The following is a 26683-nucleotide window of genomic DNA, read 5'->3' as shown; positions in this document are numbered from 1 at the left end:
GAGCACTTATCCAAGAATGGCTTTAATTCGGCATTCATTTCGCCAATTTTTTACTAAAATTAACATGCTCCACCACATAACATAACATAACATAACAGAAAACTTTTGGTGCGCTGTTCCTTATGACAAGCTCGTAGCGCTTACAAAGTAAAAATAAAAACATCTTAAAGTACATAAACAAAAGCCTTAAATAAATAATGTTATGGAGTACAAACCTTAAATTTACATAATACAAGGCATAAAATAACACAGGTCAACTAAGGAAATCAACGGAAACATATCATGGAAAAAGCCACCAAATGGCTTTAATTGAGCCTTCGTTTTGGAAAAGTTTATCACTTCTGAGGGGCACATCAGACACCCCTCTTGGCTTGCCAAAAATTACTTTCCCCCTCTCCTTGCCAAACAAATCTTTGCCCCCCTCAATTTTACCCTCCCCCTAGAGCTAAATTATTAATTAAAGCACAGCCCCTTATATTTTTTTCTAACAGGTGCTGGGCATTTACTAACATTTTTAAATCCCTAATTTTTTTAATGACAGGCACTGAGTGCCAGATTATCTGAACCCCACCCTCCCCACCAAAGTATTTATGAACACTCCCCAAGGAACTTTGCCTGTATTATGATCAGGGGATGTGCAATAATTATGAGCCCTTGGGGAGGGTAAAATTGGGAGTCGAGGGGGGAGGGCGCAAGCAATTTTTGGCAAGCAGAGTGGGGGGAAAGTGATTTTGGCACACATTCATGGGGTGCTTTTTTAATAAAATGCTCTGAAAAGGCTTAGGAAAAGCAAATTTTCCTGCTCGCTACGCTCGCAACATACATCTAGTCCTTTTAAGGTTTGCAAATTGGGATCCCAAAAATTTGGCATGTTAAGGTGGGGGGGGCAACGATTTTTGGCGGGGTAGGCGATTTTGGCGGGCGAAAAAAGGGGGGGGCAAGCGATTTTTGGCGAGCCGTTTGGAAATTTTACCCCCCGGAGTGTAAATAATTATTGCACAGCCCCTCAGGACTCAAGCATGTTTCTGCATGGAACAACATGCACCAGTGGCGTAACTCCTATGGGCTCTGGGGGGCCGCGCCCCCGGGCTAAGGGGGCACCCATCACCAACGGCGTAGCGACGGGCGCCCGGGGCGCAACCCTTGGCGCCGAATTAGCCAATTCAGCGTCGATTCTGCGCCCCTCCAGCGATGAAAGTCAAAATTTTCGTGCGCTTCGCGCGCATTTCAACACAAAATCATGAAAAAGATCAATTAAGACCGATATTCAACTTAAATTCAAATAATTATGACCACAATTAAGGTGTGATTGGTCCTATGTGTAGGCCCTAAATGTTCACGCGCTCCGCTCCAAGAATTGGGGAGGGGTGCCATTATGTATCCTTAGCCCAGGGCGCCACAACCTCTAGCTACGCCACTGTCCTACATGTCGGACTAGCTGACTATGCACATCATTGATCAGGGGCACCCGATCTACTTTCGCCCCGGGCACCTGGCCCAAAGTTACGCCACTGACATGCACACCCCCATCCAGGAACAATCAGAGACAACTCAAACACACCAGAAAGTTTTTTAACAGAGGGCGCTATTGCTAGTCCTGATGGAAGGGTTACAAGCTGTTTGTACACATGCGCACAGTAAACAATTCAATCAATTACGTTTGGTGCACAATTTTAGTTGTGCAATCTGTAGTTTTCTTCCGCAATTTTGTACCAGTTTGAAGCGTTTTTATTTTATCTAGATCTATGGTAAGTATACTTTGTCTTTTAAGGTTTCGTATCATGCATGTTGCTTTAGAACAAGCCATTGTGAATTTGTGATATTGTGATTTTACTTACTTCATTCATCAAGAAACTTTAAGTAAGTTTTTTAGTCTACTCATCATGGTAGGTATTATAGAAGGAGAATTCACGAACCTAGTTCCCTTTGTACTATGATCGTTATGAGTCGATACTGAGCAATCAGGTATGAATGGTGCACTATCGATTTGCTGAGCTTCTTATCTGCTGACTGTCTGACTCCACCTGGAGTGTTGGCCAGTATTCGAACGCGAACAAAGACAAAGACAAAGCTTGGCCGGTTATGAACCACCGTTATCGCGACTTCTAAGCAGAATGATGTCATTTTTACCCACAAAGCATTGTGGCTGTGACCATAAACAAAGGAAAACAATTTACTTCCGGTAATTTTATAACGCCAATATTTCTTATGGCCAAGCTTGGCGGATCATAGTAACAACATTGCCAGTCTTGGAAAACCTTTCCAAATCATTTCCACTGGTTTAAAAGTCCCGCAGACACCCGCCAGTATTACTAATCACGATCAGAAAAAATACATAAATTCACCGTGACTTTGGAAGGAAATGAGGGAATTCGATCAGGTTTTCGCTAGTAAATCAACTTGAACTCGGAAACACAATGACGCAATCGAAGATCATGTGTCCGATGCAAAAGGGCACTAATACCATCCATTTCGCACGGGTCACCTGGGGGTCTGTTTAAATTAAATTTTAAAATAGATGATCGATATTGTCGCATAACGATCATAAACATCAAAGGCCATGTTTGAGGGACTGCACTGATTAAATCCATTCAAGTGATGACTCGCGTTGAATAGCGTTTAAATCGGCTTAACCCTAGTGAGTGGATTAGGATTTTTCTGTGGAACCTCCTTCTATAATACCTACCATGGTCTACTCTTACTAGTTACTTACAATCAATCAATTAATTTTATAATACTGAACATACAGTTATGCCTGGTCAAGCACCCAAATGTAGTGAGGATGCTTGGTATATCCGTCATCTTTCAATTACATGGATGGCCAGCATCCTGACGCGCAAATTTAAGCTTTATGAGAAGCTTATTTATTTTAGTTGCAAAATGAGAACACAGACAGAGTGGCTTATCTTTAACCCACATTCTCAATCTCTCATGCCAGAGGTTAAAATAAAACGATCCCTAACTAATTATCAAAAGATTGTAAATTTAATTTCTTGAAACGTGAAGACGAAACGATTTGTTTACAAGTAACAATCCTTGTTCAGACACCGATTCCATTCATTCGGCAAACCATGTGATCACTCAAGTGAACTAGGATTGGACGATTGATTCGATTGAGGTAAATTTTATCCAGGTTACTGGGTCATGCTTAATGGCGATACTCGCGTCTCGCGTCACGTTGCAAAATGATTGGAAATACACCATCAAGGCGACTCGATCGGTAAGCAAATCATTGAAACTAAGCAGTATTTCTTCTTTAAATTTCTTGGATAAAATTGTAGTTTACAGTTGTGATTAGTTTGATGAGAGTGGATTTAAAACCATTCCACTAGTAGACGTTGTAATTGACAGTTTGACAGTTCCGCCGGCGGATAATGTGAATCCATTAAGATGTGGCGATCAATTTCACGATTTAAATCTTTCCTTTGTGGCGATTTCCACTTCTTGCTATCATTTAAAGCCTGAAAGCATCAATACTAAAGATAGGCTATCAGTCGCTTGTGCAGATATACATGTATGTTAACATTTCATTTCTTGTTTATTGTTTACTGTATGAAAAGCCTCTTCTGTTGTATCTTGTATTGGTTGTATTTCCCACGCATAACATACAGTATGGTCAAAAAGACAAAACAAACTTACATAATAATGTTAACTAATAATCTAAATAGTACCGTAACTCAATTACCGTACTCAAGTAAAAAGATATACATGTATATGTATACTGTTATACAGTACATGACATAAAATATAATTACGATTAGCCGATTATCATATTAAAAGAACTAGAATTTATATACATAAACCACGTTATCAATATTTGTAACATGCAGGTCAAAAGTAAAGCTGTTTGAACACACAAAGTGTTGACGCTGCATTCATACGTGTAAATCTAGCTGGAGGCTGTAAGTTACGTTCTTAAAATGTAAGCTTTCCATTCGTAATCTTCATTCGCCATTCATTTCAACATGTCCATCATTTATGCACTTCAGTACGGCATACACTAACACTTCGCTGACACATCATTTGAGCAACATTTGTGGTGCTAGATTATAGATACCGTGTACCCATTGTGCGTGTGCTCAGCCCCTAGCTCTGTTTACTTCAAAATGTCCATTGCTTTAAAACCTTTATTCTAGTTTCAGTTAGAGACTTCTGCTTCTGCTTGAATACTCCTCAACGCTACAATTGTAACCAGACGAGGAGGAAAAAAGTCATACTTCACTGATTGTGATGCGATTTGACATAGCTGACACAGCTCTATCCTCATGTCGAGTCATACTCATCATCGGTTTACAGTGCGCTTACTCAAGAATTCAAGCTTCAAATGTACACACAATAGTTACGCATTCGATGCTAGAGTATGTTGCTATCATTTTTTGGTCGGACAGCATTGACATTTATTGCAACAGATGCTATTTATTCTGTTAACGTTGAAATTGGGATGAAAGTTATTTCAAAGAGTCAACTGTACTTATGTATCTTTGTAGTAAAATTTGCCTATTTTGAACAGTCTAAGATTTTGTTGAAGTGTAATTTTAGCAACATTTTTATGCGATCGCCCGCCTTGATTGGCTGTGTTTACTTCTGAACTTCCATTCCTTTACAAGGAGTTGAGACTTTAGTTTAGTGTTAAAATCTCTCATTTTTAAATTGCAAAGGAAATTCTGGGTGTAAGAACATTTAATACTCTGTATTTCAATGCGATCTCCAAACAGTCATTTGACCATGAAGATGGCTTGACACCACTAAGATTTCTGGTACAGAGAAGCATCATACATGTACAAGTATTTTGAATATATGCAAGTTTGGTTATGGTGGCTTATTTCCCATATAATTTTGGTTGGTATTTGGTGCAATTTTCATATCAGAAACAACAAGGAGTTGAGACCTACACATGTACCATTTGAAATTCATTTGGCCCATAGGGCTATAATTTGGCTATGTTATAAGTAAATTTAAACAAAATCTGAGAGGGTGACCAGCCAACCCATTGGATGAGTTGAGATTGTATGACCCATTGACAATGTACAAAAAGTCCCTTGAAGCTTGGGGGTTCTGGGGTTCATATTTTTGTCATTTTCTTATTGGATAACACAGTTACACCAGGGCCATCATATGTGTGAATTTTAGCTTTTGGCATTTGGATGGTCTTATATATTACCAGCTCCATACATTCAAATATATGCATTCAAGGGTTTCAGTCACAAATTCTGAATCGAAATGAGCCTCATATGTCAAAAATGTAGCCATGCCTAGCAGAGCAGAGCTGAATGAGGCATTCCATCTTTTTGATATTTCATTGGTGATACTTTACTGGTAATTTTGTGAATGAGATACAATCTGTTTAGGCCCATGCTCTTCTGTGGATCCCCAATCACTCATTGTATAAATAAATGGGTAATTAATTGTTCATTATTAATTAGTGAACAAATTCTTTTTTTTTTTTTTTTTAATTCTTTCAGAAGTGATTTAAATAGATCTGTGATTCATTCCAACCAGCCATGGCTATTGACAGACAGGGCAATCTTCCAGCATTGGAAACTATGAGCAAAGTAGAACTACAAGATTTACTCAACAGACAAGAAAAAATACTGGCTAACAAGTAAGTAATAGCTATTAACATATAGGCAGAGGCCTATTAGAAGTCTACAGCACAATTCCCATTGGAGTTTACCCCAACAGGGTACTACTCAAACAGTGTATTATTCCAAAACAAAGTCTTTGCAAATAATATTTAAAAGATTTTGATGGATAGATTCATCAGGTTTGTTGATCTACTTGACACTACTTGACAAAACCAAGCTAATTTGTACAAATGTATGTCGCTACAGTATGTCGTCCTGCAAATCTAGAAAGTAGATCAGATGACCATATCGGTCTCTGATGTGAATTACGAAATATTGTACATTGTAGAGTTTTGGAATTAAATCTAATACTGGAACTTACTTTTTGCAACTATTGCTACGTTGCGTCTGGATGCAGACTTCATCAGGCAACTGACCCGTTGGACTGGTCACATGATAGACGGCTAGGTATCGTCCCGATGGCCCAGTCCCATGCATGAGATAAGTTAAAGCGGAGTCCCCCTTTCTTGTTCAGTGATGGTTGCTCAATGCGTTCCCAAATGGCTTCTTTTATGCCTCTCCTATGCAACGTAGCAATAGTTGCAAAAAGTAAGTTCCAGTATTGGATTTAATTCCAAAACTCTGTTTGAAACTACTGGATGACTAAGAACATTCACTCAATTGTACATTGTAGCACATACATTTTCACTTGGTTTTATCAAGTAAAATACAAAGACATTGATTTAAGGCTACTATGCTTTTGTTTTTTGACTTTGTTGTGCTGACATATAGTTTCTGCTATGGGAAAATGGGTTTATACGACTTGGAGCAAATCTAAATAGTTTACACTTGTGGGACCTTTTGCATTGAAGACAAAATAGAAACCATGCTAAGGGACTATTCAATATTTACACCAGAGGGCAATTGTAGAGTGAGATTTTTAAGGGCATCCAATTTTTTTTTTTTGGAGGTGGGGTCATGAAGAAGAATCATTATCTGAATTTTTGACTTGAACCATGAGGGGGAATGTTGAGTTTTAAATGGAGAAAAATGGAAAAACAAAGGGCAAAAGGGTAAATCTGACAATTTTGAGCAGACAGGAGGAGGGAACACAAACATTTTGTTGATTTTTTGTCAAAACCCTCACTCCCTCTGGCATAAATATTGAATGGTCCCTAAATAGGATGATTTAAGACTTACGGACTCACATAGTCATGAGAGAAGACTTTTTCAAAATGTAAAATTCCTACCTTGTACATGCAGACTAGTTATTATAATGACCTTTTTGGTTACTTTCAAGTATTAAGCTTACATACTACTATTTATATCTCTGTGTCTTTCGCTTTACAGGAATTTTTTAAGAACCCTGCCAGACAAAGGAAAGAAGATTGAAACATTTGCAGACAAACTGAAGCAAGTAATCAAAGAAAAAGAAGATGTTGAAAAAGCTGCGCAACTTTTTGAAAGAATGGATTTGGGAGCCTCATGCGTAGCAGAAGAAGGGGTGATCGAAAGAATTCCAAAAGTCATTTCTTCAAATCAGGAAGATCAAATGCAAACAACTGATGCAAAACCAATGGACAAACAATCAAATTCAATACCAAACACCTTCTTAAAAACAAATACAAATGTGAAGAAGAAAGAACCATTTTTACCATACAAAAGTTTAAAATCAACATCAATTCCAAAAGACTTTCCCAAACCAAATGTGCAACAGGGAAAGGCTAGTACTGGAAGAACGTCTTCTTCAGGTGGGGCAAGACCAGTGGATGTTTCTGCAGTAGCTCCACCACCAATGAGGCATCCAGGGACAAAGGCAGTGGAGTTAGAGGAGTCAACACAGTTGTTAGAAACACAGAAGAAGAAAGTTGATGTAAGTATATGGTTTGCTTTCTTTGTACCGTATGTAGAGCTGTCTTGTATTCATGAAAGGCAATGGTTCTATCACATGTGAATATCAACATGTAGTGAATGGCATCAAATACATGCACACTCACATATAAGATGTTATAATAATTGAAGACCTCAGGACTTAAAGGGGGTTAAGGCACAAGACCATGAAAAATGAGTTACTGTCGGTTTCTGCTAAAAGGGGGTTATCTACATCTTCTGTGTAAAGTTGACAGTGAAATTGTGTTGCAGAGCATTGAAACTACATGAACATAACAACCTTCTTTGCCATTTATCTCAAAATGCACTCAATGTGACTTTAATAACCCTCTTTTATTTCTGAGGTCTTCAATTGGTCTTAAGAAATTACACTGCGACAGATGTGGTGAGAGAATATCTGTTTTGTCTTGGACATGTAATGGAAGAATAACTGGAAACAGCTTTTCCAAAACTTGCTTAGTCTACCACCAACATGTTCATCATTTACTAATATTTGATAACCTTCCTGAGAGGAGATGCAGGCAAATGTTTTTTTGAAATGGAACATACCACTGTGAAAACATTGTAATAAAAAACAAACAGAATTTGTGGTCAATGATTGCCATGAAAGTCAAGAGGATGGCGGAAACTATTAAATATATGAAATTGTGTATTATCTTGTTTATTTATCATTCCAACAGGAACTTATAGCACAACATGCTGCAGAGAAGCTTGCAGAAAGAATGCATATGAAACTAGAACAATATAATCCAGCATCTCCAGATATGAGGTGAGAAAAATAGCATTTCATTTCATTTCATTTCATTGAGTCGGCAGCTTCAACCGTCCACCAGTCGTACTCTCGCCAACTTACCCTGAAACCTAGGATTGAGTGCAGATATCAGAACCGGGGATGGCCCCCTTCTCTTTTCGAATAGCTCTGACACTTTAACGTGCACAGGGATGAATCCTCCTGAACACGGGACCAACAGCTTTACGTGACTTCCGAATCATGGACGAAGCACATACACTGCCTACATTTGCATGTGCTAAGCAGTGTATGGGGGCGAGAAGAAATTCTTCAATTAAATTCTGAAATTAAATTACTGAACTGAATTGAAAGATTCCCGACCATATACGAACTTTTTGGGAGGAGAGAGAATTTTCACCTAAGGCAAGCCCAAGGCTCGAACCCTTGTCGATTGTATCTCCCGGCCGGCAGCGCAACGCCTTAACCACTCGGCCATCTCGCCCTATACATAATATTCAATGTACACATTTACACTTGCTTGAAACCAAACACCCAAATCCAGCATCCAATGTGTTGAGCTAACTTTAATGTTGACCTCTAATTTAAAACACATAACTGTCAAACCTATATAAAGCTCTACCATGTGTCCTGTGCAGACCAACCTGGATACACAAACAAACAATTCCTGTAAAGAGGAACCCCAGTATTATACAACAAATATACTTAACCATGTCACATTTCAAATTTCTATTTTGTGTTCTGTAGGTATCGTGATCCCAATGAGGAGGATGAAGAAGAGGACAGTGATGATGATGATGATGATGATGATGACATCATTGATGAAGTTGAAGAACCAGATGAAGGAGAAAATGATTGATATTCCAGGAAGCAATAACTGCATATTCCACTCTACAAATCTCCTTTGGATGTCAACATGAAGAGGACGATAGATTAATCAAATGACCACAGCATTCAAACCAAAGACAAATACCATAAAATGCATTTAAAATTCAGGTTTTGACATTTTTGGACTGACTGTACTTATTCAGACATAATGATAAACTTTACAACTACATTTGTATAACGTTTGTATAATGAAAGACAAAGGTAAAAGAAATTTATCGCGTCTGATGTCACTGTCAATTACGATCCTTGATTGGTTTACACAGGTTAATCAGCACGTAAAAAGAAGACCGATCTATCTGGTGCTGATCGGAGAAAAGGAATAGCAGCAAATGGCGAAAAATTACTACTTTCACAAGGCAAAAAGTAGCTTTTCTAGGCATTGTGGACATGGTGCCTTCGGTTAAGAAAGTTTCCTACTATAAAGACCTAACTTTTGAGATGGTTTGCATGTCGAAAGGTGCAAAATTAACAATAAGGCGCCCGGTTATAAATCTGTGTTCAGCAAGTCATCATCACGACACTTGTAAACAAACCGTGCTCGAATTTGATTGACAGATGACGTCAGACGCGATAAATTGTTTTTATCTTTGTCTTTCATTATAGTTAACTCCATGATCAAAAAATGTTAAGCATGATGGGTGCATTGATTCAAGCCTCAGGTAGTTGCAATATTTGCTTGTCCAAGATTCCTTTTATATCTCGCCGAAACTTTGTTTAGAAAGAGACTGTATAATTATGTATGTATGGGTGGGTAATTAATCCTTTTCAAAACTTCAAGCTTCCGCCCTAATTCAGCCATTATCTGAGTCCAAAGTTTTAAACAGTAATGTTTAATGTGTAAAATTTTAAAATATGCCCATGCAAAAAGTTCAAAGCTACAGGCCCAAATTGCCCTTGAAAATTTTGGCTTCCTCAAATACTGATACGAGGCATTCATTCTCATCAATGTATAATATTGTTGGAAGTCGGATTAAATATATTTATGTAGATAATTTCAGAAGTGTGTATATCATCTTACCATTCTGTTTAGTTGACCAGATTATTTTATTTCACCCAATAGTTAATACAAACAAATTGTGAAATCAAATCAGTTTAAAATAGTATTTTATTAATAAACCACCTTGTGAAAGAACCTTTGTACATTTCAGGTTATTTGCAGTTTTCGTTTTATGTCCAATTCAGTTGCCAACTTCAACATGCAGACACAAATAAACTTAATTCCCAATTACCCAGCTCTGCATAACGACTTCAAATTGCAAGTGTTTCATCTTTGGTATAATTCTCAATTTCAAGTGGACAATATGGCAATGGAAGATACTACAAACATATCTATAGTGTGTCTTGTCTCAAGTTGAAATGCCATGTTGGATTTTGTAGTGGCAGATTCGAATAAGTGCGTTTATGCGGTTGCGTTGCCAGCATACGGACAAATCCCCCTTCTACACGTGTGTATACGCCCCATGGGATTAGCTTAGTGCACAATTTCAATCTGCCACTGCGAAGTCCAATATAGCGTTTGGTACTCTCAACTTGAGATGAGACAGACTACAGTTTGATCAGCTCGTAATCGGCGGGCCTTATAACATCGCGGATTGATATAAATATATTTACTGTCAAGAATTGTCTTGTCACAACTCATCAGAAGTATCCAGGTTATTTATTAAAGTCCTATAATTTTATGTAACACACATAATTTAAACTAGACAGGTCAACTACGGATCTATCTTTTTGGTGTAGTGGTAAAAGCCTAACATTTCCCACCGATTACAAGCTAATCAAAGTGTATACACATTATAAATCAAATAACTGGTGACATGAAAAGTAATTAAAACATTATGAAGGTGTTATTACACATGTTTTGGTTTTAGTCAAAACATTTTAATAACATTAAAATGTTGGATTATATAAAAGTCACAAAAACATTTTTAAAACATTTTATATGAAAAAGCACAACATTTTAAACTTGTCAAATGTTATTGCAATATTAAAGGAGTATTTCGTTATTCTAGCATTCTCTTTTTATGGTATGTTTTATTCCTAACTTTCAGTTGATTCTGATTTTGCTTTTGCAAGTTATGCATGATTATGTATATGACAATACTCAATAGGCTACTGTGCTGAAATTTTTTCTGTTAGCAGAATGTAAATACAAATTTAATAATATTTCTAGAAAGCAAATGAACCGGCAAGAACTATTTTGCACACAAAGATTATGTAGCTAGATATTTCTGTAGGTATAAAAATCTCAACTTTTTTTTAGAAAAGCGGTATAAGGCTATGGATCACAAAATGCCCCTTTAATGTAATTATCAATATATCAATATCATAACATTTTTGCCAAATAATTTGTCAACCCTTAAGGCCAAAAAAAAGTTTGTCTCAAAGCTCACAAGTGGTTTGAAAACAAATGCGATTTTTTATGGTATTTTGAGAAAAAAATCTGATTTTCGCCAAATTTTTTCAGAAAAACTATTAAAAAATTTTTTGAAAATTTCTGCATTTCTTTTTTTTTTAAATCTCACAATTTTACAAATGCGCACACGAGCTTTGAGACAAACCTTTTTGTTTGGCCTAATAAGTTAGCAGGATGTTTTGCATCAAGTTTTCAAAAATGTTTTCTGAATGTTATTGACACCCTTTGTATAACCCAAAATTTAAATGTTTTCTGAAACGGTTTGTATTGCTGATATATTGAGTGCAATGCTTTCTGAAAGAACACATGCAAGTCTGAAATAAGCATGGACTTGGATTGAAGTTTGACTAGCAAATGGCTGAGTAACAGATGAAGTATTTTTCCTTGATGAGTAGTTCATTGTCTCTTTCACAAATCTTGGCATTGGTAAATAACTTCCAGTTTCTGCAAAATTTAACACTATTTTTGAAAATGTCAGTTTGAAATTTTTAAAATGAAATAAATGTAAAATATTTTGGATATATAGATTAAAACTTCAAGGTTTTAAGGTTTTAGGCAAAATGTCTAGCAACCCTTAATATTTTTTTCATTATGTTTAATTTTTGTATTGTAAATTTGTAAGGTGTGACATGCATTTGTTTAGTAAAAAATAAATGTGTATTACTGAATACTTGTACATTCGATGTATACAAAGTTATGAAGTGCACTTGTCGTTTTCTCATTTGAAATTGTGTCTTTCTGATAATTACGCAAGTGTAATAATAGATTCACCAATTTCACAAACAAAATGCCCTGAAATTATAATACTTTTACAGTACAGGTTTTTGAATTGGGAGTGTGTGTACATTAAGTACATTAAAATTATGCAAAGCTCTGCAATAATAATCATTTGCATAAGGATTTCTTAATAAATAAACAGTAATGAGTCCTGTATATAGGGTTCCTAGCTGTCCCAGACCATGAGACATTGATTTCAAGTCCCACACATGTATGTACTTTGCGTACAAATGAAGTATGGTTGAGAAGTCATTCTGACAGTGTAAATAGATATTTTTCATCCAAAAGTCTTCAAGAATTTTTCTTGAACATAAATTATTTTATGAAGTTTTCCTTGAACCGTATATATTTCTTTAAAGGCAATAATGCTTTTAAAGTTTTAAATACAAATGGACATGACTGAAAATAACTATTTCAACAACTGGAGCTTTCTAGAATGTGGAATTGTTCTTCTTCATACATTATAAAACATCTTTGTCATAGCATATGCTTAATATCAATTTATTTACCTATCCCATAATGCATAGCACTGGGATTGAGGCTTGTTCCATATCTCTCTACATGTGCAGCAGGGTGGTAGCAGATGATATTCCTGGCACTATGAATTGTGGGCATTAGCGAATGGCATATTAACTACTTGATCCAATTTTCACATTAAAATTTACTATAAAGACATGACAGTTACATTGAATTCATAGAAGAAGCAAACATTCAAAATATTGAGCATTTCCCAATTATATTCAACTGTTCACAGTTAGAATATAACTGGGAAATGCTCCATATTTTGAACATTTGAGTTGGACTGCTACATCACACTGTGTAATGTGGACTGGCTGATTTTAGAGACACATTTATCATTGCTGTTTCAAAAGGTTGCAAATATCTTCTCCCACATACTGTGTCAGGGTACCTTTCTGTGGGGTAGCATCATATGGCGACATGCCCCCTAATCGATTTGAAAATTTAAGATTTTCCCACAGAAAAATTGCTGAAAATGGTTTGTGCCCCCCAATCAGTAACCCACAATTATGGTTGGTGCCCCCCTAGGATGACTCACACAGTGTCACTGGTAACTTTGGTATCATGTGACTGTTTGTGTAAATTTTCAAAAAGTTTCAAAATCTGAGGCCTATAGATGCTGTAGTCTGATTAATAAATAGCCAGTTTCTAAAAGGGTTCACATGTTCCAAGTTCCCTCCCGAGATGATTTAAAATTATTGAAAAAGGTTTTTTTATGATATTACTAATAAAAGAAGATGCAGTTTTGAAGTTGCACTTTGGTCCATTCAAAATTTCAAACATGCAGAATGTAATCTACAGTTGGTCAGATCTACTGCATAAGAGTTGAAATGGACCAAAGTGCAACTTTCAAAACTGCATCTTTTCTTACCAAATGAGCCATTGTGTCCAAACACAGTGCTGTGAGACACTGTAAATTGAACCTGGTGTGTAAAACAAAACAGGCTACTAATACCTTCTATAATTTTTTAATAGCATAAAAACTTTTCAATTTATTTTTAAAGGTTTTATAGGAAAACTTGGAACTTGTGGACCCTTCATTAATTATGATATAGTACAGCTCTACAAAGCAAGTATTGGAGATATAAAAAAATATGCCCATAAACAATTGTAGAAACAACATAATTCAAAAAACCAGCTGGGACGAATCTTGAAATAAAACAATCAATTTTTGTATCCATTATAAATTATAATAGTATCAAAATACAACCACCAAAATTGATATTTCATTCAATCAAATGTTGTACACTATATACAAATTAATAACTGCATTGCACATGATAGGGTATAAATAATTAACAAGATATGATTATATACAGTTCAACCTATATGGCTTATAAATATTCTAGGTATTATATACAAATGCTATAGTATATACAAAGTCATTCACAGTGAATTGGTATCAGAGTATCAAAAAGTCATTTGGAGGTAAATATATTTCTTTTCAATCGAAACATTAGTTCTCAGAGAATGTTGGCACTTTTTTAATTGTCATCACAGCATAAAGACTTTGAGACCATTTTCAACAAAATCATTGCATTTCTGTTTTGACCACTGTAACTTTTTACTTTCTGCTCATAAATCAGGAGGGATATGTTGTAGAAAGGTCAAACTATAGTGTAAATTTTGATTCAATGAACACAGCTTTCAACAACTACTCGATCCAACCGGGATCATATATCGCATATTTCAAACTACAACACGACCTTGGATACAATTCTAATCACGAGTGCGTTGGCTGCATTACTAACACGGTAGTGAAGGCAACCATGACTTACACACGCACAGTCGCACACGCTGGTGTACATCGCAGAGTACATGCAAAAAATCGTCACACTATGTCAGGCGGTGTTCATTCAATTGAAATTTCCAATATATAATGTTGCATTTACAATGGATGGCAAGAATCAGTATTAAATTTCCAATGATCACAAAGTGCCTGAAAAATTTATAAAAATATATACATCTTCAAAAACAATTTGACAAGTTCAGTTTAGTGTTGACATTGATCTACTCTGATCTGTGAAAGTGGAAATTTGTGTGTGATGAATTTTTATCAATATTTAACTGTTTTAGTTGTTTTTAAATTCATAAGCTTCCACTTCCTCACAAAAGAAATATATTATAGTGCATTGTTGTTTTTGCAGTAGCTACCTGGAAAGCATGAAAATAAATACACCATGAAATTTCCACTTATACAATACATAATGTTGATAAGTTGAATCCTTATTTGGTCAGTGTTACCATAAAACACCATACCTGCATAATTGGGCTACTTTCGTCTGGCCTGCGGCACCTTGGACAAAGTTGCCATGTGTTGCAAAATTTGGTACTTTTGTAAATGTCAAGATGAAGCAGGTTTGTTTTTTTACTTTGGGCTGATAAAATGCTGTATTGCAGAGTGTAAGATAATGCAAGACACATTCATTAAGGGCTCATATTGAAAAACCCTACCACGTTTTCACACAGAAAGAAGGCAGGATTCCCCTCGCTAAGCGCGCGCCTCAGGAAAGCTCGGTCATAAAACGGATGGATTATAATGCATCAGTGATACACCCTGCCCAGGATTTTAACAAAGAAGGCTAGCACAGGAAAGCTGCAGGATGGCGCACACCTTCCTGTGTAAGGGAATTTCAATATGAGCCCTAAATACAAGGATCGGAAATAATTAATGCAAAGCCAAGAAATTATGATTTAAATGACTTCATGATGGTCAGGCAAATTTGAGAGAGAGAGAGAAAAAATAGGACTGGAATTGAACCCTCAACACTTGATTATCAGTGGAGATCTTACACCACTACACTACCTGATTTCACAGTTGGTACAAGGGAAAGCTTAATTGCCTATCCTTTCAGCTCTCACTATGTCTTAGCAGTTCAATCCACCAAGTCCTGTTTTTTTTTTGCTCTCTCAATTCATTATATATACAAGTTTGCCCAGTCTTCATAAAGTCATTGCTTAATTTAGATGTGGAACAGTAAGGTATACCTCTGGCTGCTCTTTTAGACTGAAATGTGGCTCTTAAACAATAGAGGCCTTGCATGTGACGTATCATCCCGTAAATATGGCGGACTACTCAAATGCATTCAACAAAAGCATGATTGCAATCTACCGTGACAGTTCGTCTCACACACATAACCCTGCACTACGATCAAATAGGTTGAATGATGACAACATTTGATTGAATGGACTGCACTCCGCCATAACTATGGTGAATTACACCGGTTCAAATCCTTTGTTTGGAGCCAATCGATAAAATGATGCAGGGCCTCTATGAGGTGCATATGGCATGTTTCAGTTTCAAAGATTTAGGCATTCTGAATTTGGTATTCAATTTTGTTTCACCCCTACATATAGAAACCATGTGTAAATGATGCAATTAAAAAGATTATTTAAATTCTCGATAACAAGTGACATTTTTGTGATAGGCTAATATTTGCACATCACAATTAGAGGCATATCTATTAAAATCGTTGGTCTCAATCACCATAAAATAACCGCTAAGCACCACCTTGTAGCATGCGATGTCATGAACACAGTATAAAATATCATCACAATTGAATCCAGTTCAATAGTGAGCAAATTACATCTTCTGGATGATCAACTGAGAAAGCACATTACATACGTTCAACATACACCAGGCACAAAAAGAAACCCGTCAGTTGTATTCATCCTTGCTGTTCAATAACTTGATAATTTTGGATTATTCTGAAATATACATTTTGTTAATTGGACTTTGCTTTCTCATTTGACACCCTGTTCGTGAAAAACAAACAAGAATTGACCAAGATATTCGCCTCCAAAGCCTCAAACCCCAAAATCAAAAGTTGCATTTTCAACGATTTTCAATGGGAACGCATCGTTGTATTGCACACAAGCACCACGGGCCAATCAATAAAGCACACAATGTAACAGGCACAATTGAATCGCTAAAATTGCAACTTTTCATTTTGGGGTTTGAGAGTTGGGAGGCGCATATCTTGGTCAATTCTTGCTCAAGGTTCACGAACAGGGTGTCAAATGAGAAAGAAAAGTCCAATTAACAAAATGTATGTTTCAGAATAATCCAAAATTATCAAGTTATTGAACAGCAAGGATGAATATAACTGACGAGTTTCTTTTTGTGCCTGGTGTATGTCATGTGTGTGCGATATCAATTACCTTCCAATAAAACTAGGTAAATCAATACCAGAGATTGCATTTTGATGTAGACACTTTGTAATACACACAATGGAAATGAAATAATGATCATCAGGGTAGAAGTATGATTTGAAACACTCCTGACAGCACCCCATCATGTTTTTAATAGTGACTGATTTGTAGCATGACTGTGGCTATATTCATAAAAGACAAACAAGAGGTTCCATTTGCTGAGTGTAACATCTAGGCGAAGTTTCTTTAGCACAACTCTGACTCTAAAATTAGTTATTTGACTTAATAAGACCTGTGCACCAAATTTGTTCACTAATATAACACATTTAATGTTTTCTCTATAGGTGAGGTGACCACAAAATACCATAGTTTGCATTAATTAAAGGCTAAATTTAAAGGAGTTGTGAGTTCTTTAAAATATCCAATGAAGAGAACATTCATATTAAGGGAATTATTTTATTTTCAGCTTATAAGGCAGGCTTTCTCAAATAGATTTGTTGAAGCGCCACATGGAATAAAAGAAAACTGTAAAGTGCCACTCACTGCCGGGGAGAGTCAGAGGACGGTGTCCCCCCTGTGAAGCTATCGATTTTTTGAAATTTGAGGTGCAAATGATGTCATTTGGTGCAACATTTTGTACTATTTTAGCCTGTCTTTACAAGGATAACATGGGAATCGCATTGTTTAATGTTAAAATGTAGAATATTGGAGATATTCCCAATGGATGAAGTTTGATCAAAAGGTTTATTTGATTATTATTTGCTATTTGCGGACCCCTGTTATAAGGTATCGTGTTTTATAAATATAGCCACATAACTTTTAAAATGCAATCCCTGATATACTTTCATCAGACAGCACTTTCCGATGTGGAACTAGTCCTTGCATGTTTTGCTATCACAAGAGGCTGTACCTCATCACTTCTTCCCGTGCCAGAGGAGGCCATCTGCCTCCTTTTGATGCCTTCAAGACTCAAATCTGAGCCTCTGGACCCATGAGTTCTCTCAATCAGCCCCACCAATTCATCCGGCCTTCCAAGTGGTGGCTGACCTTTCCTTGGGACATGACTAATGGACGGTCTGCCGTGTATATTCTCACTGGAATGACTTGTGGTACTGTGTCTTTTTGCTTGGTGACTTGCTTGAAGGATTGAATGCTGACTCATACGCTTACTTTTGTGACCTTTGTGTCGAATACTGGGAACAAAAGGAAAAAAAGAGTATTTCATTACAATGTTATGGAAATTGGATGTATCTAAGACAATACAATTCCCAGTAGATATGTAAATGAATGATCAGTTTTACAAACAAAGGATAGTGAAGATATCTAGTGCCATGGTTTCTAGTGTGACTGATTTTCTCTTGCATCTTAAATGGATGTGGAACAAGATGATAACCTCCCCATCCAATCTCGTGGTTATGAGAAAAGTTTTTTTTAACACAGACAAGTCTCTACATACATAAATGACAGCCAGTGAAAAAATTCACTGACCATCCAGGATTTGAACCTTGTACCTTCGGATCACTGGACCGATGCTCTACCAACTGAGCTAATGAGTCAGATGGAGAAGAGCAGTGATGTTATTATATATAGGCCTTCAGTTCAATACCCATCATCTAGCATCTTCTCATCCAAGTGGCAGAAAACAAAATGACTTCCTCGGGCTTAGCAATGGCACACCTACATCTATTCTGTGACTGACAATTCCTATTTGGGTCATTTCCTCATTCTTTTCCTCCAACTTGAGCCTTTTTTTCTCACCTAACTTTGTTTGGGTTTTACAGTGGCTTATTAGCTTATTACAGGCAGTGAAATATACAGTGCCCTATTATGTGATTATATTTGATACTTCAAGAAATAGGGTAAAACTCCAAAGGTTGAAAATTAAAATTTTTTAGCCATGGGGCTGCACACATGCCCCTGCCTAGTTCACAACAAGTATGCCCTAGTCTTTATACTTGTGTGTCATTATACCATTTGCACATAATTATATTGATGTTTGTTGTTCAGTGCCCTCTTTATTTTGTAACAAGATTTGCAATTACCTTGACATAAGTTCATAGAGTAATGCCATATAGTTATTATACTCTGGCTCTCCAAATGGCTGAAACAGGGAAGAAAACAAAAAATATACTAATTAACTTTATGATTCATGCTATAAAAATTAAAAGTAGGTATCCTCAAAAGGCTATTTAAGAGATAGGGTCTGCACAATTGACTATTTTGTTTCAATATATGATTGTTAACAAAATGTGTTGCTTCTGAACAATGCTTTCTTTGGACAACATACAATGCTCAGCTTTTTTTTACTACATTAACAGCAGAGACAAAAAAATCATTTAGAAGCTGCTGACAAGGAAGCACTCGGAAAGCGATTAACCTCCCTGCTGAAGCTGGCCCTTGATCTAATGGCTGGAATTTGGGCAGGAAGAGAATTCCATAATTGGGCTGTAGATTGTAGAAATGATCTTTCATGTCTGACAAGGTTTGAGCTTGGGAATTCCACTGCTAGGTCATGCTAGTTCTATACAAGAAGTACAAAGCACTCTGTGGCACAGTCTTTGAAAACATTTATTCTGTATTAAATATAAATACATATTACATCAAGTTGGGGGGGGGGGGAAGGGGAGGACTTGTCTGGGAAATCTAACCCACTTAATTTAGATTTGTACATCTTTTTGTACCCAGTTTGGCTTCCAGGATATGTAAAAATTCTTGATGACATTTGCAACATATAGTTGCTAATTAACTGTGCACACAACAATGTTAATGAACAAAAGCTTACCCTGTATCCGTACTGAGCATGGTCACATGAATCGGCAAATGCTTTACAAAGTGATGCACTGGTGCCCTTTAATGGTGCTAACGGTGGCTCTCTTAAGCCCAGCAAGTACTCCTTGAGATTACATTTACTGGGCCGATTGAGGCGCGGATCTACTGTCTTCAACACTTCATCTACAAATAGAGAAAAGTATTTTACATGATAATCTGTACAGTGTACACAATCATTGTAGTTTCCATTAAGCATACACCCTACAAGTTCACATTTAATGGGAATAATTTTATCAGTAATATCATTCTGTAAATCTCTAGCTTTGTTAATAGACTTCAAATATTTGTTTGTTTGTTTAATTCAATTTGTTTTTCTCTATGATGTGTTACTTTTCAACTCTGAGCAGGCAGGCTAGGGTGTAATGTAAATAATAACTTGGTATCAGATCATTTGATCACATGGTATCTGATAACTCTGCCTTTTCGAACTGCTACAATATAATTAAATGTGTTTAGTAGAAACTAAATCACTTGTTAAAATAAATATATACTCACCTAACTGTGACAAGGCATCTACAGCTTTCATTCTGTATAAGTATGTGCATTTTTCTGGAAAATAATCAAAAAATGTAAATAACTTGTAAGAGAAGAAGACAAAAATGGGGAACTATTGTAAATCAAATATTGTTTGCTTGTTCAGTGCGTATGTAATTCGTCCACATTTCTCTCTACCTAAATCCAGGGTTCGGTTTTTGCCAGCAAAAACCTGTTTCTGCAGACAAAGTGGCAATAACTGGCAAAACCTTGTTTTTGCCTGGTTTAAACCGGCAAAAATGGCAAAATCTCATTTATAGTCACTGAAATGTCAACAAGTACACAGAAAGCTCATAAACAGTAAACATACAACGAATCATTCAACATATTTTTTGTCTCATCAAGTCCTTGAAATGAAAAAGTTTTGAATTTGATACATGCCACATTTCAGTTAAATTCACTAGTGAGCAATGAAAACACATGCCTTTAATTTCTTAATATTGCAAGGATGACGCGACGCGAGCCTCACGAGGGCGCTGCACATATTATAATATAAAGATGGAGAATTAAGACTGTGAAGGACTATTTAATATCTAAACCGAAGAGCAAATGAAAGGACATATTTTTAATTACAAAATCTGGCCTTGTTACACACAGGAAATTAATTTTGTAATTAAATAATTCGTTTTGAGATCAAAAATCTGAACTTTAAATCACTTCACGGTATTTGCGTTTGGGTGCTGATGACTCGAATGCTGGACCCAATATCGATTGATTGGTGACGTCTGAGAAAAAGGTCTATAAGGTAAAGAAGACACCAAATGATTTAATATATCAAAACACGTCCATTACCTCCAGTACAGTTTTCACCGGTTAAGAATTGCAGCCTGTAGTCATCATCAGCTAGAAGCTTTGGTTCCAGTTTGATTTCTGTGATTGTCTGAAGCCTGCGTTCTATCTCATTCTGTAAATCCCTTGGAGCATTGTGACCTAGTGCTGTATGTGGACTTCGTCGGGATCTTAATGCATATCTCATGATCTGACGTTTGGCAAATATAACTACTAAACACAGAAACTGTAAATAAACAAATTTCACAACAAATACTGTCAAATCATGGGAATCATTTGAAAGTGTTTTCTTGTACCATATGTAAAAAATATGAAATGGTCAAATGGTAGGAAACTCCAGATAGAGGGCGCTTTTCAAAATGGCCACCAAAATGCCTAAAATTGTCAGAAATTGCTACAAATTGTGTGATCAAGTGATATCATGATGCTAAAATTACAGACCTATTTCGGTCCTTCCTGTCATCTCTAAAATTCTTGAGCGTGCTGTCCACACCCAAGTGTACGAATATCTTCAACATAATGGGCTCTTAACAACTGCGCAATCTGGCTTCAGACCCAAACATTCTACACTTACTGCAATAACTGATGTTACTGACTATATTTTTAACAACATGGATAAAGGTGAAGTTACTGGGGCTGTATTTTTAGATTTAAAAAAAGCATTCGACACGGTGTGTCTCATACTGTTCTCCTTCGCAAACTCTCCTGGTATGGAATCAAAGACACTGAGTTGGGATGGTTTTCAAATTATTTGAAAGGTCGTGAGCAAACAACTCTAATTGATGGTGTGCAATCTGATCCGCAACCAGTAACAGTCGGTGTGCCTCAAGGCTCAATATTGGGGCCCCTTCTTTTTATTTATTTCATAAATGATCTTCCCAACGCAATCAACAAAAGTAAGGTTGTCTTATATGCTGACGACACTGCAGTTTTGTTTAGTTCAAACAATAAGTCTGAAATTGAGCATGGTTTAAACCAAGATCTAGACCATATTTCTAAATGGATGAACACCAACAAATTAACACTTAATGCCTCTAAAACAAAGGTTATGACTTTTGGAACACACCAAAGAACTAGAAAAATGGGTGACTTGGAAATAAAAATCAATAATGAAACTCTTGAGAATGTGAATGAATTTAAATATATCTTGGTATGTGGTTTGACCCGCAACTTAAATGGGATAAGCATATTGAAAAAATGGCTGGCAAAATATCACAAAAACTTGGTGTTTTAAAAAGGTTAAGTTGGTATATTGATCAATACACTCGTAATATTTTATGTAATGCTATCATCTTGCCTCACATCGACTACTGTTGTACAATTTGGTCAACTGCACATAAGTAAATATATTAATCAGATTCAAGTCTTACAGAACAGAGCAGCCAGACTGACTCTTGGGTGTAAAGTTAGGGATTTACATGTGAAGGATTTGTACAAACAACTCAATTGGATGAAGGTAAATCAGCAGGCTGATTATTTTAGAATTATTCTCATGTATAAGTGTATTAATAATGTGGCTCCTGAGTACCTGAGGGACAACATTCACTCACAAATAAACATTCACTCATACAACACTAGATTTGTTGCAAATAAAAATGTTTTTCATTCTTCTGTTCATACTGAAACTGGTAAACGTTCCTTCAGGTACTCTGGAACAACAGCATGGAATAACCTCCCTGACAATATAAAACAAATAAGCAATATTATTAACTTTAAAAAGTCGCTCAAGGAGCACATTTTACAAACCTAACTAGTCTATCCTGTTTATAGTCTCATGTGTTTTAATCTTTTAAATATTTTATGGTATTACTCTGTATATATTATGTAGTTTGTAATTTTATAATATTTATTTGTTTTATATCTTGTATTATTGGTGCAATGACTTTCTAAGTGTATTTTACATTTATTTCCTTGTAAATCATTTGTTTATGTTTTATTGTATCGAGCGCCCCTGTGGAAAGCAGTGCTTGCACTGATCAGGGTTTACCCTCGTTAAAGATGTCATTAAATAAATAAATAAATAAAAATATATCCTACATGACACGGTACGGTATACTAATTTTATATTTTGACATTTTTTTTTCTCTTCCTGTGTTTTACAATTACCGTATTCGTTCCAATAAGCGCCCATGCCCCAATAAGCGCCCACCCAAGGTATTTCAATTTGCTAAAGGGTACCATTAATGTTGAAGTGACAGATAGATGTCGATACAGTGAAATAGCTGCAGGACTACTAGTCCTGCGTAAACTTGCAATATATTTTCTGCTTCAGAAAAGCTACTAGAACGTCTCAGGACCCTATTATAACATACACATAAATTTGTCTCTAATAAATTAGGTAAACAAGGTAAAAAATAAGCGCGCAACCAAAATGACTTTGTTAAGTGCCTGTTAAGCACCCTGGGCGCTTATTGGAATGAATACGGTACATGCGTGTTTTCTGTATAAAAGTTCTGCTCAATCTCCATGCAATTGGCTGTTTGTTTCCACATATTTCCACGCAATTTGCTATTTCTTTCTGCGCAATTGGTCATTCTTTTCCATGCAAATCATTTGTTCCTGGATTTATAAAGTTTAATACCATGTTAAACGCCCCCGGTTTAAACAATGTTACTAAAATGATTGCTCAATTAATTACATATGAAGACACTTTTAACTAGCTACAACCCTGCATGAGGAATGGTAGGAAGTGGTATTTATGTGTACCCTGGAAAGGTGACGGAGGTATATGAGTACCTCAGGCTAACTTGATTACTTCTGCATTGTTGACAAGGTGCAACCTCACAATGCACACAATGCATATATGGTGGCAGAATGCGTCAAACACACATACTACACTTCGGAGGCAGGCTCGCAGGCCCTTGTTAACATTCACAATATTCAAATTATATAAATAATGTAATAACTTTGTGGCGATCCTGACTTTTAGACCACCCGTGCTATATAGGGCTCAAATATTACTATTTCATCAAGGTTTAATATATTCTAACAAGCTTAAGGCCAGTGTAATGGGAGAGAAAATGGACCTTTTCGAGCATCATTATTTCTGAATTATATGTCAAAAGTATATAAAACTATACATTTTTGGAAAGGAAATGAGGCAAGGAATCCCATGGTGACGTCAGATTTGTTCAAAAATCTCGAGTTTTTGAAAAAATCACAAAAATTCACTTTTTTACCCCAAATTTTTTGTGACAACTTAGAAAAAATCCGTTTGGAGTAAAAAAAATTCAGTTAGCTTTTCATAAAGAAGAGACATGAATTTAGGGAAGGTTTTTTATTTTTTTTTTTTTCGTCTCTTTTTTCGAAATATTGAAATAAACATGTGAAAAAAGCAATTTTGTCACTCTATTAAGCTAAAAATTGCACAGAATGGTGTATATTTTTGTTTAAAACAAATATTTTGAAAAAATGAGAAAACCTTCCCTAGGCTTTGATGTACTCTAAACGATAGTGCAAAAAGTTTACCTTTTGCTTGCATATTTTTTTCGAGTTATCTTGTCACAAAAATCGTGCAATATTGTCAAAAGTGAACTCTGAGAAATCGACGTTTTAGTAAAAAAATTTCAAAATTATGCACAAAACGTCCTTATATTTAAAAGCGGTAAGACTTTCACGCTTGCAAAAGCTGTATCTGGTGCATGGTCTAAATATGCATCTTTTTGCACCAATAAATCTATAATGTCTGCTTTCAGTGCACCAAAATTCAAAATAATTAAAAAATCTAAGTGGCATTTTGACTGCAAAATTTTGTTTTGTTTACACCACATTTGCTGGCGTGAACAACAAACCGAATGCGCCTAGACTGCGTTGGACATACTGGCGCAGAGTTAGCGCCAGCGTCACGCTAAGCGAATCGCAGCGTAATCAAAATATTTCGCATTCAAGCATTTCTGACTCATTATTTCCCGCCAATTTACTAAGCTGTCTTGAGCCATGTGACTTTTAGAGTTGAAAAGAGTGAAATAAATCAAGCAAAAATACGAGTAAATATTAGCAAGTTGTATTTAATCAGTTTCAAGTGAAAGAATACATCTTAGTGTTGATAAATATCAAGAAATCTCAAATTCGGGCGTGAACGAATGTGTCTTCCATTACTCTGGCCTTAAACTAAAAGTTTCATCTAAGGAGTCAAGCTTTAAACTATTAAGCAAAAATATCCAACAAGCTAAAACCAATTTTTTTAAAGAAGCTTTAAAAAAGAAGCTTAAAACATCAATTTTTTCATCGTAAAAATCTTTAAAAATACAGTGACCTACCTAATATTACTAATCTATGTTTGCGATGATATCCAAGAAGCTAAAATATTGTGAAAGAGGGCAGGGCTTTGAGTAATGAGGGAAATTATGGGGTAAAATACATCACGTTGTTTGAGAAATTGCCATCTTGAATAAATGCAGAATTAAATCACGCAGTAAAAGCGATGTCAAACACACTTGAAAATGCATGATACGCTAGCGTAAATTACTGTCGATACAAGCGTACATCAAGGGCTTGTGCTAAGCGAAACCTTCTGAGCTGGCATCACCGGTTTTGTTACCAGCTCTTTTTACGTCAAAAATAGCAATAAAAACATGAATTTTGGAACAAAATAAAGCTTGTTCGATGGAATAAAAGGTATGTTTGCACAGTTAAAAACATGTTTAACCTTGTTGCGAAAGTTTAATATGCTAAATCTGCAATTTGTACCTTATATAGCTTGGGTGGTCTATAAGTCAGGATCGCCAACTTTGTAATTTAAAACCATAACATTTGCTGAGGAGGACGCCCTCACTGATTTTTTAATATTCATTTTTTTACAAGATTATATTGTACTTTATTTTAAAACCAATATACCCTGAAAAAATCAAGACTCTAGGTGCTGTAGTTTTGTCAAAATCCGAGATTTTAAATAAAACGCCTGAATCAGCATTTTATTATTACGATGGAATTATTATTCGAACGCATACACGATGTTCATAACACACAGTACGTACACGGCGTGCCACCGAGATCTACACAACAAAGGGCCGTACCATAACATGACCGAATGAGTGGTACGTATTGGCGACATGCGCTGGTAGTAAATTCCAATTTTCTTTGCTCTGCCAGAGTTGTTCGGCTCAAAAATAAAAGGGGATATATCTGACAGTAAAAACTAACATTTTATGGCAAAGAAATGCTAATCTATTTTGTACGAAAATGTTATAATATATGGCTTTAACCGGAAATATCAGAGCCCGAGAAGACAGGTGAATACAGGTGAACACAGGTGAATAAAAACTACAGCACTTGAATACATTTTTCTGTGATTTTTATTTTGTTAAATTTGTAACGTATTCTATGCTACTTACTGCTGTCCCAAATCCAACAATAAGAATCAGACTCAAAATCGTTGCCTGATCGTTGATTTTCGAATTTTTCATCCCCATATTCGTTTGATGGTAAATTTATCAACCAAATGAGTGGTTGATATACTACGGCTTCATTTTATAAACAGTTTGAATCAAAGTTCGATTCATAAAGATGAATTTTTCGTGCCCAAAGTACGACACTAATTTCTCGGATTATTTCTAGTATGGGCGTCGCCATTGCAGTCTC

At 36.0% G+C, this 26683-nt stretch overlaps 2 protein-coding genes across 3 annotated transcripts; one reads left to right on the top strand and one right to left on the bottom strand.

The window, feature by feature from the left end:
- Positions 1-1643: 1643 nt before the first annotated feature.
- On the top strand, positions 1644-11550 carry LOC140158645 (uncharacterized). 2 transcript variants are annotated; one of them, XM_072181812.1, is made up of 5 exons: positions 1644-1748; positions 5463-5602; positions 6915-7437; positions 8135-8223; positions 8950-11550. In XM_072181812.1, exons 2-5 carry the CDS (start codon positions 5502-5504, stop codon positions 9059-9061), a joined length of 825 nt encoding a protein of 274 aa, XP_072037913.1. In that variant the 5' UTR covers positions 1644-1748; positions 5463-5501; the 3' UTR covers positions 9062-11550. The 2 variants fall into 2 exon arrangements, with proteins under 2 accessions (XP_072037913.1, XP_072037914.1); XM_072181813.1 differs by lacking the exon at positions 1644-1748 and adding an exon at positions 3198-3220.
- A 4931-nt stretch (positions 11551-16481) lies between these two features.
- Positions 16482-26664, bottom strand: LOC140158643 (protein C1orf43 homolog). The gene is made up of 6 exons (XM_072181809.1): positions 26437-26664; positions 21107-21329; positions 20276-20329; positions 19734-19903; positions 18994-19052; positions 16482-18144 (listed from the first exon to the last, which is right to left on the bottom strand). The coding sequence occupies exons 1-6, from the start codon at positions 26512-26514 to the stop codon at positions 17799-17801; spliced, it is 930 nt and encodes a 309-aa protein (XP_072037910.1). The 5' UTR covers positions 26515-26664; the 3' UTR covers positions 16482-17798.
- Positions 26665-26683: the final 19 nt, after the last annotated feature.

This window comes from Amphiura filiformis, chromosome 8, assembly GCF_039555335.1.
Source record: "Amphiura filiformis chromosome 8, Afil_fr2py, whole genome shotgun sequence".
NCBI lineage: Eukaryota > Metazoa > Echinodermata > Ophiuroidea > Amphilepidida > Amphiuridae > Amphiura > Amphiura filiformis.
The sequence above is the reverse complement of the archived record's forward strand: the minus strand, read 5'-3'. Positions and strand labels throughout refer to the sequence as shown.